The sequence below is a fragment of the Haliotis rufescens genome, unplaced genomic scaffold, assembly GCF_023055435.1.
Source record: "Haliotis rufescens isolate VD_foot unplaced genomic scaffold, xgHalRufe1.0.p SCAF_3, whole genome shotgun sequence".
Classification (NCBI taxonomy): Eukaryota; Metazoa; Mollusca; class Gastropoda; order Lepetellida; family Haliotidae; genus Haliotis; species Haliotis rufescens.
In genome coordinates, this window is record NW_025964001.1 from 41160404 (window position 1) to 41176779 (window position 16376).

Genomic DNA, 16376 nt, shown 5'->3' on the forward strand with positions numbered 1-16376 from the left:
AAGTGGTGCATTTTGCTATTTAGAGATTTTTGACATTTTTATTTTTTCTCGTTTCCATGGAGATAAGTTGAACATAGGCTCTGAATGGGGGTAAGCTTGGTTTCCTGACCATAACTCAGAAACCGTTTAATATTTTTTCGCGAAACTTTGTATACACATTAACCCAGCACTGAAGTGGTGCCTTTTGCTATTTAGAGATTTTTGACATTTTTATTTTTTCTCGTTTCCATGGAGATAACGTGAACATAGACTCTGAATGGGGGTAAGCTTGGTTTCCGGACCATAACTCGGAAACCGTTTAATATTGTTTCGCAAAACTTTGTTTTCACATTAACCCAGCACTGCAGTGGTGCCCATTAGTTGTTTGAAATTTCTAGGAGTTCTATTTTTGTCTCTGTTATTTAGTAATGGAGGGTGGGAATGAAGAGATGGGGTTTAACGTGAAGTAAACGAATGAATGGGGGTTAGGGGAGTGGGGGGAGACATATGTTTTTACGAGTAAAAACACTTTCTAGTTGTCTTCTTGTAACCGTTTTGATTTCATTTAATCTTGTGAAACATTGGACAGAATGAACTGAATAGAATTTTAAAAGTCTGATAAAATGTTTTGCATTTTTATTAAAATATGATTTCATTTTACAAATATCTATTTCAAGACTGTTCTGTATTTTGTGATGGGTAAAATTGGGGATAGTGACTGCCTGAACTATAGCTGTCGGAAGCAGTTCACTGGAAGCAGCAACAATTTCACTTAATGTTCGAAGGCAAAGGCACGAATGACTGAATGGTCTAGCAGTGTTTAAAATAAGTGCACCCATGAAGATTCCAGGGTAGAAAAGGTCTTCAGCAACCTATGCTTGCCGTAAAAGGCGACTATGCTTGTTGTTAGAGGCGACTAACAGGATTGGGTGATCAGGCTTGCTGACTTGGTTGATGTCATCTTATCCAAATTGTGTGGATCGATGCTCATGATGTCAATCACTGGATTGCCTGGTCTAGACTTGATTACTTACAGACCACTGTCATATAGCTGGAATATTGCTGAGTGCGGCCCTAAACAACAACCACCCAACCAACCAACAAAAATAAGTGGCTCATAGGTCCATGGCAAGGAGATTTCATATCGGCCCCTTTATTTCGAATTTGTGTTGGTCCTTATGGCATACAGTAAATTTTCGTCTCGAAAATTACCTGCAGTTTTTATAAATAAGGACCTGAAGAGTTGGCAATTGTTTTATATTTTGAACACTGGGTCTGAGGAGCTGCCATTCATAGTGCAGACATATTTGCCTCACTTGGATATGTCAGGATCTGCTCATTATCATTGTGAGTCCTAGATTCAGCTATATGATACTTGGTCTGTCTGCATGGCTCTCCTCATCTTCCTAAGGCAAGAGAGTTAACTCACTATAAAAGTCCATTTTCCACCCTTGCCGAACTAGGCTGGTATTATGGAGTAACATTTTGGCTGGACTACCGAGTCTATGCATAGTCCAATCAAAATCGTGCACCGAAATCGAAATCCGGTTCATAAACTGTCTTGCAGATTTCGGTCGATTGCAGGATTTGAAAAACATGTGCATCGCCAACTCGTTGTCAGCAGATATTTTCCAAATCTTTTCATGCTTTTAATCAAGATGCTCACGTGATTTGATGCATTTCGCGATGAAAGACCCGTTTTATCACAATATAGATCTTGATTATCTATCAGATCGTCTTGACTGGGCGCCACCATTTTGTGTGAAACAAACGCAAGTGATACGAGAGGTGGAATTTGATTGGGCCATAGGAGAGCCTTAGAAGGGACATAACTTGTAATAGCCACTGGTGGCGCTACGATCGAGCTCAGTAATTCCAGCCTAGTTCGGCAAGGATGGAAAAGTCAGTTAACTCTCTTGCCTCGGGAAGATGGGCTCTCGTGGGTTTCTCAGAAGTGGTCCCTGGCCTGTGGCAGGGTTTTTAACCACATAAGCTGACATGTAGTGAAATAACTAGAATATTGTTCAAAGCAGCGTTAAACTAAGTCACTCATCCCCGCACACAATATGCTCCTTACATTCTTATGTATACTACTAAAAAAAGGTTAAGGACCATCCGATTCTTCCATGGCATGACAGATTAACTGTAGTAATATGAAAGAATTGGGTGTTCCTTAGCATATTTTTTGTGACCCAAGAAGATTTGGGTTAGAATAGGTCTTCAGCGACCCATGTTTATTGTGAAAGGCAACTAATGTGATCGGGTGGTCACGCCCGCTGACTTGGTTGGTGCATGTCATCGTATCCCATTTGGGTGGATTGATGCTCATGACTTGATCATGGTCCAGACTTGATTATTTACAGACCGGGCTCATATTGCTGGAATATTGCTGAGTGCTGCGTTAAACAATAAACAGGACAAATATATTTTTTGTAGACTGAGTGAGTGAGTGAGTGAGTATGGTTTTACGCCGCCAATTCTTACCCGGAATCTTCACGGGACCCATCATTACAAGGCACACATTTTAACCATGTAAAGGAAAACAGTCACTGTGAATGGCATAATATGGTGTTAATATTATGTTACTGAAAATACGTGATTTGAGGAGTAATTGGGTTTAACGTCACGTCCAAGATTATTGCAATTATATAGCGACGTGCATGCACGTGTGTGTGTGGATGCAAGTCCGGACTGATACCGATTCATAGTGCTAGCTCACTGAGATACCATGTCGCAGTTAAACATGAATACCCCACTCAGACACAGTAAACTGAATCCGAGCCTACCAGTCACTGTTTTAGCCCCTTAATGCCGAGTGCCAGACAGGGTAACAACAAGTACCATCTTTAAACGTCTTTTGGTATGACGCGGACGTGGATCTAACCCCGGACCTTGCGCTCTCCGGGCGGACGCTCTACCACTAGACCACGGAGGCGGTCTACTGAAAAATAACAACATGATATATGAGGAACAATATTTAAGGGAACCCTGTCATTTCAGCTATAAGAATGAAACGATCATCTTTGTTGCAAGAGACACACTTACTGAACGCGAATGGCAAACTCGCTCAAACTTTGTGCATTGCACATTTGAATCACCCCGTCCACGGTGACATACTGGTGAGTGACATGTGCCCACAAATGTCACAAACACATGGTTCATTGGTCGGATACAAAGAAGGAAAATGCCTCCCAAAGTGTACAGACAGAAAATGAACAGTTGCCAGACACTTTGGTAGCTCTAAACGAGTGATATCCCGACTGATGGAAGGTATAGGCAAACGGGTGGGGTTAAGCTGAGGGCAGGTAGAGGAAGGCCTTGAAATAGTACTCCCAGGCAGGATCGATACTCACGCACCATTGCGCCGAGGAACAGAATCAGTTCTGCACCAGAACTGAGGGACAACTTCATGGCTGCCACAGGAATCCGCTTTTGACGTGAAGGATACGAAACACGTTGAAATCTACGGGTCTCAAGTCAAGACATCCTGCCAGAGGACTGTTGCATGAACAACGGCATTTGAGATACACCATGTTTTCTGATGAATCGAAGTTGTGTTTACGCTATACAGATGGTAGAATAATGTTTGGAGACGGTGTGGAGAGAGGTACTATCCGGCAGCAGTCCAAGAGCACGTTAGGTACGATGGTGACAGCGTCATGGTGTCAGCTGGCATCACATACAAACGGATGGATCTTATGATCGTTGTGTAGCTGTAGCTGAAACATATGTAATCTTCCTTCCGGCTGGTTCTGGTCCTGTCATAGGCCTCGTTCCATCTCATCCCAGACATGTTCTATGGGGGAGTGGTCTGGAGTACAGCAGGCCATGGCAGTACAGCAATGTCATGTTGCCTCCAAATGTCTGTTACAACACGTGCAATATGTGACGGGCATTATCCTGCTTCAGTGTGACGTTATATCTCTGCATTTGCGCAAAGGGTATATCACGATCTCAAACGATGTCGTTCCGGTAGCGCAGGCATTTCAAATTGCCATTACCAATAATGAGTTGTGCTCTCCCATAAATGCTGACCATGCCATTACACTTGCTCCCATAACTGACGACGTTGAGTAATGCAGGTGTCGTTAGAACGTCTCCTGGACGCGTGTAGACCCTTCTATTACGTGTTAGGAGTATCCTAGTTCTTGGCATGTCTTTCACCTATTGATGTACGTGAAGGCAGAGCCAGTGTATGACTGGCGTTTGTTTGTTGTAATGTTACACATAAAGAAAGCTGGCATTAATAACCAATAACTGTCAGCCGTTGTTATAGTGTATTGACTGGATACCACACGATCGGCGTATTCAACCAGTAAAGAGGTCAGCCTGGCGCACAGAGGCCCCACAAACGCACCACTGCATGGAGGGTACGAGGGAGGTACTGTGGTTCATTTCTAGTTTTGTTTGTTTGCTGTTATTAGTAAAAACGATTGTATCATTTCGACGTTTGGATGTCGACGCATGCGCTGTGTGTCCGTTGATGTGTTGGTATAACATGTTTCAGCAGATTCGTTGTGTGTCCGTTGATGTGTTGGTAAAATGTGTTTCAGTTGATTCGTTGTGTGTCCGTTGATTTGTTGGTAAAATGTGTTTCAGCAGATTCACATGCGCTGTGTGTCCGTTGATGTGTCGGTATAATGTGTTTCAGCAGATCGTCGTCTTATGTGGATTCGTAATATAAGGGGATAAAACGTTTCCAGTGTTAAGATAATACCAGGTATAGAACCCCGCCACAAGGTATTCGGACCCGGGACTATGATTGTCTGGGCGACCATGCATGCATACACCCGCCGCTACCTTGTAGATACCAACAGGCCACGAGCAGCCCCTTGACACACCGCCCAAATAATTCACTCTGAATAGTCCTAAAAGGCTTGCAATAGACTGCTTTGAATGAAGCCTCGTATAAAGAGACACACACACGTCAGGTTTGTTATGCTATTTTGAAGCAAGTCAAAAGTTACGGGTTTACCTGCTGTCCCGTGTGCTGGCCGTATGGCATGAATGCCTGACAACAACTTGAAACAACATAAAGGTTAGCATCTTCCCGAAGCAAGAGGGTTAACTGACTATAAAAGTCAAGTTTCCACCCTTGCTGAACTAGGCTGGTATTATGGAGTTACATTTTGGCTGGACTACCGAGTCTATGCATAGTCTAATCAAAATCGCGGAATGAAATCGAAATCCGGTTCGTAAACTGCCGTGCAGATTTCGGTCGATTGCAAGATTTGGAAAGCATGTGCACCGCCAACTCGTTGTCAACAGATGTTTTCCAAATCTTTTAATGTTTTTAATCAAGGTGCTCACGTGATTTGATGCACTTCGCGATGAAACACCCCTATTATCACAATATAGATCTTGATTATCGATCAGATCGTCTTGTCTGGGCGCCTCCATTTTGTTTGAAGCAAATGCAAGTGATACGAGAGTTGGAATCTCATTGGTCCATAGGAGAGGCTTAGAAGGGACATAACTGGTAATAGCCACTGGTGGTGCTACGATCGAGCCCAGGAATTCCAGCCTTGCTCGGCAAGGGTGGAAACTAGACTTTAAAAGTAAGTTAACTCTCTTGCCTCGGGAAGATGAATGGTTAGTAGAAAACATTCTACTCCATTTTCGATAAGGATATTTATCTATGATATACAAAAATCTGATATCTGATTATGCCAAGTAAAGGTTGAGAATGACATTTATGCAGGTTAGATGAGCAGAATTAGTCTCACATGTGAGTAATGTTTATTATTTCTTATACATAACCTAAAATACATCCTTTGCTGTATATCATAACGATATCTATTTGATTATTTGTGTGTAATCTAAAGGTCAGGTTACCAGTTAAATTGGGCAAAGCAGACACTGAAATTCGACATAATCATCTTTAAAAGAGAAAATGAGGAAAATGATGATGCTCATAATAACATTATCTAAATAAATTTAATCCATAATCAAAACTGGAAGACATGTTGAAGTAAGACAACTCAATTCGTTCCCAGGAACGACCTATAGGGACAGAAAGAGGTTACTCTTGTAAATGTATTGAACGAATTACATCATATTCTTTTGTGCATGTGCCAGCAGATGAACATTTGAACAACTATATTGCATCATAGGATGTGTAATTATGTTACAGCCACATACCCCAAACTTCACCAGTAAACTAATAATGAATGGAATTAATGAGGTGATGTGAAATGGGATTTAATGTCGTGTTCAAGATTATTGCTAGTCTGTCTCCCAGTTACTAGACTATAAATTAATAAAGGAGTCTTACTCAAGTCTAGATTGCCTCTAGCTCCTGAAATTAAGGATTGTTCTAGACTGATTACTAGTCTGAGACTTATGCCCGTTTTATAGTGCGAGCCCATTGAGATACCATGCCGCATTTTAACATGGATACCCCGACACAGTATACTGAATGTTAATACCGGGCGCCAGTTAGGGTGTCAACAAGTACCATCTGTTAACGTCTTTTGGTATGACGCGGCCGGGGATCGAACCACCGACTTTCGGCTCTCCGGGCAGACGCTCATCCATCAGACCAAGGAGGCGGTAGAATGGAATTAGTAGAGTAATATCAATGTATGAATGCGCATACAGATAAAAAAGTGCCTGTTTATAGATGGCACGTGATTTTATTTAGCCTCATTCCTGTTTGTGATCTCCCCATGTCACTTCACAAATAAATCTGGTGTGTACCTGAATATACGCTGAAACCATTTATATCTTAAACATCCATCCCATGTGTCTTAACGTCGTCATAATTGTCCTCAACACTTTCAGAACGATGGCTGTGCACTATCGCTGTGTAGAGTTGCATCCCTTAGGTATCAGGATCGATGGTTGTGGGTTCGAATCCCAGATTCGCACCGATTGTGATAATTGGTCTGTCATTATCATACCCGTTCTCTTGGGTTTAACTTTGTAGCAAGGGAGTGATTTGGGATAAACGCCGATTTGAACAGTATTCCAGTTATATCACGACGTGTCAGCTTGATGTCGGATAGCCTAGTGGTTAAAGCGTTCGCTTGTCACGCCGAAGACCCGGATTCGAACCCCGACATGGGCACAATGTATAAAGCCCATTTCTGGTGTCCCATACTCACTAACTTGATGTGGGATGGAAGCCCGAAGTGATTCGGGATTTAGAAACCCACGAGCACGGGTATGGAGCTGACAAACCTTGAAACATAATCGGGGCGAACCAGGATTCGAACCCACAATCATAGCTTTGCGGCCCCTTAGACGACAGGGCCACCCGTGTCCCCTTCACGTTGTTAACGCCTGTGACCTATGTCTCATCTGACATTAAACTGACGCACAGATTAAACTGAAATACTGTTCAAAGTGACATAAAACCCAACTCACTCACTCTCTTTCAGAATTAGGAAGTCCCCCAGGCATGAGCGGTTACACTTACACGCCCAACGTGACCGGGCGCCCACCGGTAGATGGCGTCTGCTTCGGTTGTCAAAATGACGGAGGGGGTAAAATGTGGACAGTGGTGGCCCACACTCAACATGGAGCAGTCGGGGGGAAGGCCAACAGATCGGGACACTGCTGGTTCTCGCTCAATGGTCGGGAACATAGGACCAGTGACTTCTCTTGGCTGTCGGCGCCGGAGGGTCGGATCGTGCCTGTTCGGAACCGTGGAGTCGGGCCACCCAGGAGAGCCGTCGTGCTGGGGAGGCAGGGGTATGATGCTGCCGTCCACTACGCCGCTGTCGCCAACTCAGACTTCGGTCTGATTCCGGGACGGGCCAATGGGAACACGTGTTGGTTTGGACATGGTGGGAAGGAATATGTGACCCCGGACTTTCTATGGCTGGCTGTGTTTGTGTGACATGTTCTATCGTCTGAAAACGAAACGGGACGGGCCAATGGGAACACGTGGTTGTTTGGGCATGGGAAGGAATATGTGACACCGGACTTTCTATGGCTGGCTGTGTTTGTGTGACATGTTCTATCGTCTGAAAACGAAACGGGACGGGCAAATGGGAACACGTGTTTGTTTGGGCATGGGAAGGAATATGTGACACCGGACTTTCTATGGCTGGCTGTGTTTGTGTGACATGTTCTATCGTCTGAAAACGAAACGGGACGGGCCAATGGGAATACGTGTTTGTTTGGGCATGGGAAGAAATATGTGACACCGGACTTTCTATGGCTGACTGTGTTTGTGTGACATGTTCTATCGTCTGAAAACGAAACGGGACGGGCCAATGGGAACACGTGTTGGTTTTGAACATGGTGGGTACGAATATGTGACCCCAATAGCGTTATGAAGAACATTTTTGTTTGCAAATTATTTTTTCAGAATGTGAGTGAGTGAGTTTGATTTTACGCCGCTTTTAGCATTATTTCATTAATATCACGGCGGGGGACACCAGAAATGGGCTTCACATATTGTACCCATGTCGGGAATCGAACCCGGGTCTTTCGCGTGACGAGCGAACGCTTTAACCACTAGGCTACCCGACCGCCCCTTTTCAGAATGTACTTCCTACATAATACAGTACACGATCAAAAACGATCAATGACAACATGTGATGGTGGAGACAAAGCAAATGTCTCTTTTCTCATTCAGTATTGTGTCAAATGAAATGAGCTCGAAACATCGCGTTAGCATTGGTCAATTCTAACTGACCGAATACTGCCGGGCAAAAGGAAATATACACTCATGGTGGCTATCAATGGAACAAACAAAACATAGTTATTCAATGGCGATTTATTTGATACGGGTACCGCAGTTCTTTTGGACTTTAAGTGTGCAGTATTTCGGCGACTGTTTTCAGCCTATTAACGTTTTGTTAACGTTTGTAATCTTTGAACAAATCCAATTTTTAAGTGTATACTTTCTTTTGGCCCGACATAAGAATTCAGCTACCTCTGTTATCGGATAATTAGATAATACAGAAAGGATGATGCTTTTTCAAAACATATCAAGGAGGTTCACGTGTGATACAGCTGGATGGGGGATTCCAGATGGAGACTGAGGTTGTGGACATATTGGGAGTTGATATCTAGAGTTGATATTGATGGCTATACAAGAAAGCTACTGCTGTGTTGCCAAAACGGGCACGGGTTGCTGAAGACCTATTCTAACCCAGATCTTCACAGGTCCCCAGACAAACAGTTAGTGATCATAGTATTGACTCGGCACTTAACAATAGCATCTATAATCAGTTATACTCTTCATCATGGTTTAGGTTGCAGTAATGTCTTGAATTTACACCAATAGTTTAGACAGAATGAGGTTTCATATGGATAATAACATTTATTCATAATCAGCCTCAGTCGTTTTAGGAGGTTCAGAGTCGCATATGTATCGCATTGGAGAATTACATTTATCTTAAAAGATAAAGTCCTTCCTAAGACCATGACACTATCATGGCCAGACAGCACACGCAATAACAGCATCAGCTGATGCGGTTGGAAATATTTATCACCCACTATCATGACGTTGTTATCATTGTTTCGACTACTTGTGATCTACTTCTGATTAGCATAAGGAGACATCACTGGACATTTTGAAGTACTTTCTGAAGTACACACGCTTTTAAAAGTTGGTAATATTTTCCATCGGTTTGGGTTGGCACCAGCAAGGTCTGTTTCATGCAGTCGTACAACTGAATCTGCCTCTATACAGTCCTCAACCCCCAGATTCTCCATGCATTAGCCGAACAGTCCTCTAATTAGACAGTCTTGTGGACATAGACGTGGCCATGACCGATACCCCCGCCATTGTTGAAGCCAAAAGGATCTGGATTCTTTTTATCATCCAAAATAAATCTTCCAACATTTGTAGTTTGTAAACAGTAATAATCGGTATTTGGGCGTAAAAAGTACAGCTAACTTGATTCAGTGGCAGAAATAAATGAATAGGGACGCCATTTGATTGTGACGTCATGGTAACCGATGACATCACTGTGGCCTGTAAAGCATCGATCGTTAAAGCCCCATCTGCGGTAGTAACTACCGCACTCTAGTGGGCGGAGCTTATACAAGTGATCTGACAGGTCAATATGACGTCATGATAACACATACATTTCATTGGTTAATGCGTAAACGGGTGACGTCATGTAAACACCCACCCACGTGGGTCGTTTGACAACAAGGACCTAAGTTTTAATGGTAATATAAATATCTTCCAAACGATTCCAAGACTTTTCAACAAACGCGTACGTCTTTGGTTTCAAAACCTACCTGCCATGTCGTCTTCACATCTTCATAAAATGATACAGTGGAATGTCCACGATTTATCCAACACAGTCCAACACACAAATTATATTTCTACATCTCTGGACGAGAACGAAATACGTTTGTCGTGATGCATATGAGCAGTGTAAATGAACAAGAAACATAATATGTGTTGGGGCACCAATCGTTATCCTGTGATGTACGGTATATCTGCAGTTTATAAATAGCATTTCTCACAATATATACAGCAATCGGTGATTTCAACAATGTTTTTCTTCGTTGTGTTCGTCTTGCCTCATCTGGAATCTGGATGACAACGATCCTGTAGAAAAACCCTGGTAATATAATGGTCAAACATATTTTCAAGTGATCAAAGTAGTTTTTTGTCGTTTCCGTGACATTTTTTCATTGCCAAGTAGATCTACCAATGTATTTTGGCAAAGACTTGTCCGATGAAGCCCTTATCCTGAAGTAACTCGATCCGTGAAACTTGGCGGGTCCCAGTGACCCACATCCCTGTTGATTGGCATGCCAAGTGTCATTTGCATAAGGCCATCCATATTGTTTGTATGTGTTTCTCCCCTCAAGCCTGAACTAACCAGGGAGCGGGCGGACGGAATAAAATATATTACTTATAAAAAAATCTCTTTCAATAATTGTGTAAGTTGTTTTATGACATTTAAAAAAGGGTTTAACACTTGGTACTAGAATCTAGTCTATGAATTAATTTATGATGTAGATCGATTCGCTTTGCTTCGAAAACGAATTTTTAATAAACAACGGAACAAAGATAAAGTTGACCTGGTTCTTTTATGACGATGCAATGGTAGATCTAGTAGTATTTCTTTTATTAGATCGGTGCGCAATTTTCCACAGCGGCAGCAAAATTGAGACACGAAGACATTATTTCACGTCGGAATGGAGATATAAATAATAAAATACGGACAGCCTCACAGACTTCGAAACGATGTTCAGATAAATATTAGTTCACATTAATTCTGTCATGTGAAAATGGGTTTCAACATTATTTTCATCAAGCTTACATTCAGGTCGCTGGCTACTTCGGCATTAACACATGTTTTGTCTCGAAGCTCAAAGCAACAATGTTTCTCTCAGATACATTTTTCTCTCCATTCAAGACGAACATCTGTCAAAATGTCAATGCCTCAACAATCTTCCTGGGCAGTTGAATTCAACAATGTAATACACGGCGTCATCGCAAAAATTCCAAATACCCACCACGTGATCAGGGTTACGACCTTGGGATAAATTAATAAATTAATTTGCATTTTTAGAAAAGATTTTTTTTCGTGAATATTATTATTAAAAAATATCCTGTACATGGTACCTTTGGATTGCACTGCGTATTTCTTTTATTACTTTCTAAAAAAAGTTGTTTTCCCCTTTCTGACCACGCGATCTCCTAGCAACCACGCCCCAAGAGGGCATCGAGTTGCTGCTTACAACTGTCAAGAACTTTGCAATTTCGCTTGTCTTCAATATGAGCAACAAAACATTTTCATGTGAAGCCTAATTTGACGAAGAGTTGTTCGAGATAATCAGGGAGCCTTTGGTCATTTCGATTATGACATTGGTGACTTTATCGTGGAGAAAGTTCCAATTCAAGATGACATGATTCCGATTCACAACTCGAATCGACAAGATGGCGCCTCTCTTCCCGCCCTTGCAAGTGCAACAGAAACTTTGATAAATTCAGTGCCGATTCTTGGGATTAGTGAATGAATGTGACAGCGAGATTTCATTGTGGAACCAGATGAAGCCGAATATGTATGTTCACACTTCTTTTGTCAACCATGGGTGACACGGCACAGGCAATCGCAGTTGGGGAATGGTGCGGCCACCATGTTGCAGAAATTCGTCGATTTGAACACATTGCTTCTGGACTGAGCTAAATAAACGAAGTGTTTGGAGAGATCGTAGATACTTCGACTTGAAGAAACGTAATTAAACGTTGCAGCAGATGAAGGATTTGTGTGGACAAAACGGGAAAGGGATCCCAGATTGTATTTCAAAACTTGTGCGCGAAGTATATCCAAATACCCCGAACAAACATACATGGGACAAGTGTGGATCTAATGATCAAACTCAGTTTTGTGTGTGAAAATTCTGTGAAAGAAAAGGAAATTCATAATTAAAGTTGTCTTGGAATATATGTATTGGAGTTTTCGTTTATCGTAAGTACAATATTATCTGGATACGCCTTCTGTAGGTCAAAACATCAAGTATATTTCGTTACTTATTTACCAGTTGCTTATGTGCATTGTTATGTTGATACACGTGACATATTCATCTATTGTAGTCAAGCTGAGAAATATTGGCGGAACTTCTGGTGCTTCAAATTAGGCCCCTTCCTAAACACTAGTTGAAAATCTGTGTAATAATTTAAGTTTTATGAATATAAACTGATTATTGTGTGGCACAAATCTAACTGTTGAATGCAAATGACCAAAACTAAACAAATATCTGTAATTTTCGGATTGAACTGAAAGAATCGCGTCGTCAATTTCGTATTTAAGTATCGTTACTGTTACATTAACCGAAACTGATGTTCTGCTGCTGTTCTGCCGTAAAAAATATGCAACACAATTCACTTTGACCACAAATGCATTGAATGTGTCACATGTACATTTGGCCATGTGCTTTGCTATTTATAGCGCAACCGTAAATAAGCTCCGCCCACTGTGATTGATGCAGACGCCAAACACGATCGATTCGATTTTTTATGATAAAACTACAGAAAATTTATTGACTTATATCTTGATATGGAGCCATTTATTGTATCCATGGTTTGTCATACAAGTTGATACGAAGTTTGACGGTCAATGGTGATCTGGTTTCCGTATGGTTTTCAAAAAACCTCTCCCGACACTCGGTTGTGTTTACATTGTCAGTCATTGTTCGAAACTGAAACACCGCCACCTTGCGGGCTATTTATAGTCAGGGTGGGGCTTTAACCAATTTCATTATAGCGATATCTCCTGGAAGGTATCACTTTCTATAATAATTACACACGGGGTGAAGAGACAGGTGGTTAGGTACTCTGTACGTCACACGTGTGTCATACAAGGTTGACCTCGTTTTATTCGTTTCTGGAAAGGGCGACATAAAACCTAACTTACTTCCTCATTCTTTTCAGACATGGCACTCATAAATAAAATTTAAATGATCACATGTTGTTGAAATGAATTTATACGTCAGTTATTTCAACTGCTGAATTGCTGAAAAATGAATGTACATGTATGTCTGACGTGAAATCCTTATTATCTTATTTGTGTAACAAATGTCTGAAACAAATGTGATAAAGTGGGAGGATAGGAGCTCTACCACCTAAATACTGAGTTACCTCCCCTTGACCACATATCCCATCTCATTTAACTAAGTATTCAACCAATCGCTGTACCCCTTTAGGCTCACATGGCCAGGTTAGGCTGTGGGCTGTGACCCTCCGCCTTTTCACACCGATGTCAGGACGTCAGGACGAGGAGAGGGACGGAAGAGAAAGGCGCGGGGAACGCCAACTGGTGGATGGTGGATCAAGATCCCTTCAAGCGGCCAGACCTTCGTCAACCAAGCCAACACCGCCTACAGTGCAGACGAGCCAGCCAGGAAGACTGACAGACATCATGGCACCAAAACACAACGGGTGATATAATTCCCATTCCTTCGTCTGGTGTACTTATTGATTTACCAGTCGATAAAGTTAGCACATTGCCTGTGCTAGGGCTGCAACGATACAGGAAGGATACGATACGTATCTCGATATTCTGGTCACGATAAGATACGTATCTCGATACGCAACCATACAAAAAACCTCAGATCACAGTACTCCTGTACTCTAACTTTTATTAAGTATCAAGACTCAAGCATATCAAGATATGACCTTTCATAATTTTGGAACAGTCAACATTCTTTTATAATAACATGACAACTGGAGTTGTTAAACTTACACTTCCTCTAACTTTCCTTCACATTTCAACACAGTAGAAAAAAACCAGAAAATAAGCAATGTGCTTCACGGCCTGAATAGTTCAACTTCGGGCTGAGAAACATAAAAATGTCAACATTGTTAGTGATTCCCTCTGGGCACTGACGATGTCTTCTGTTGTTGAATCTTTACAGAGGCAATCTCAATAAAATCAGATCCTAGTTCTCGCTATCGCTAAACAAAGATCTGAGGACATCCCATTACGGGTCACGTCACAACGTCGGTAAAAACGCGGTATTCCGAACGACAGTTACGGACCGTACGACTGAGGGGGTAAGATGACCAACACAACAGTACATGCTCTACCGACCTAACACGATCTACAATGTACGTTTCAGAGTTTGAAGAATGATTAGAATAGTAGTTGTTTATGATTCATAGTGTCCAAAAAGATTTTTCGAGTGTCATACGCTTTAAAAAAACCCACATCGTATCCCTTCAGCGAATTCAGGTGAACGAACAGGTATAACAAACTTGGTCAATAAAAATATGAAATTTGATATAAAACATCACTAGACACGATGATTTACCATTTTAATTGTATTTCCTGCTCTCCAAGGCATTGTTTTATATGCAGAGATTAAGATTACTGTGTGTATTTTCTCGTAGAACTATTGGCTGAACACACGTTTTCTCCCAATCTTCCGGTGATTCAGTTAAAAAGCACCCAATGATACAACTTCAAAGAATTATGATGCAATAGTCGGAAGAAATTGTATCTGAAATTATTGTTTTAGTAGGAATAACATATTCCAATATCGTGTTACTTTAGTTGCAGCTTTTATATCCTTATCAATTTAGGTTCAAATGATTAGATAGATACTTCAACTCAGCAATATTGGATTTGGTTAAACATGACCTGCTTTAACTTAAAGCAATGATGCCAGCTGCTATCATCATATGGTCGGACATCCTGCAATTCATTACATGGAGAGGAATGTGAGATGGAAGAACGTCGGAAGAGAAACAAAAGAGATTCAACAGGTTCGCCAATTAAAGAGATTTGAACGTTGGAGGCCGTGCGGTTGGACATTCAGAAATCAATGTGTCAGGTCCTTTCAGAGATGACTGTGACTGTGTTCATCTTTCAGACATAGGGAATGATATACTCATTGCAAGGGGTATTAGAGAGGTTTGTTTTCAGGCCTGGCATACTAATGTTCCAGAATTGAACTGTGTGCATTTAGTGGATGGGATGAACTTGCCATAGAGCATATCCAGTGGCGGAGGTCATGGACTATCAAATGCGTGAGACAAACAATACATGACTATTTGGACCGCACGGTGTGTGCCATTATCCATGGAGGAAAAGTAGCTACAAGCTTCGTACATAACGGACCCCTCACGTGTAACCACGGAGGGTGTGTGTGTGTGTGTGTGTGTGTGTGTGTGTGTGTGAGTGAGTGTGTGTGTGCTAGTTTGTATTTCCAGCCCATTTGGTCATGTGTATGTTTTATTGCATCACGATGTGCACAACCCTCGGATGCAAGAAATAGCATTTGTAGCTCTTGTAGTATTGAACTGCCAATCATGTAAGGTCGGTGTTCAGCATTGAACCCGACGTGACTTCCGCAGCAACTTTGTAATAAAGCTACGCCCATATCCTCCCATTCTGCTTGTGTTATCTTCATTCACACTTAAAGACATATTGGTTTCTATCTTTGGCGTTATATTTCGAGGATCTCTAATTTTCAAACTAATCTGTTCATTTTGTGGCGAATGCCATCTATCTCACTTTGTTTTGATACATCCAAAGCTCAGTGTCAAAAGGAGTCACCACAGAGGCTAGATGACAACACGCGTGGGGTAGACGCTGTACAGTGTGCTCTTCATGAGCTTTATGTCTGATACGTTTTCTACACGTGGAGGATGGTCGTGAGTATTTAACAAGCAAGACGATAAAGGCGTTCCTTTACATGCAATAAAAATATCCCAACGACACTGAAAGACGATGATAAAAGAAAATCCCCGGTAATTTGACGTCCGAAAACAAATATCAACCTGTATACTTTGGCCGAAATTTTAACATATTCCTTTCATCTTAAACAATGGCTAGGTTACGGCCATGGCCACGTCTATGTCCACAAGACTGTCTAATTAGAGGACTGTTAGGCTAATGCATGGAGAATCTGGGGGTTGAGGACTGTATAGAGGCAGATTCGGTTGTATGACTGCATGAAACAGACCTTGC

The 16376-nt window shown here is 41.8% G+C and overlaps 1 protein-coding gene across 1 annotated transcript; it reads left to right on the plus strand.

Moving 5' to 3' along the window:
- The first annotated feature begins 4323 nt into the window (after window positions 1-4323).
- Window positions 4324-8370, plus strand: LOC124125232. The gene is made up of 2 exons (XM_046488506.2): window positions 4324-4360; window positions 7362-8370. Exon 2 carries the CDS (start codon window positions 7382-7384, stop codon window positions 7820-7822), a length of 441 nt encoding a protein of 146 aa, XP_046344462.1. The 5' UTR covers window positions 4324-4360; window positions 7362-7381; the 3' UTR covers window positions 7823-8370.
- The last annotated feature ends 8006 nt before the right edge of the window (window positions 8371-16376 follow it).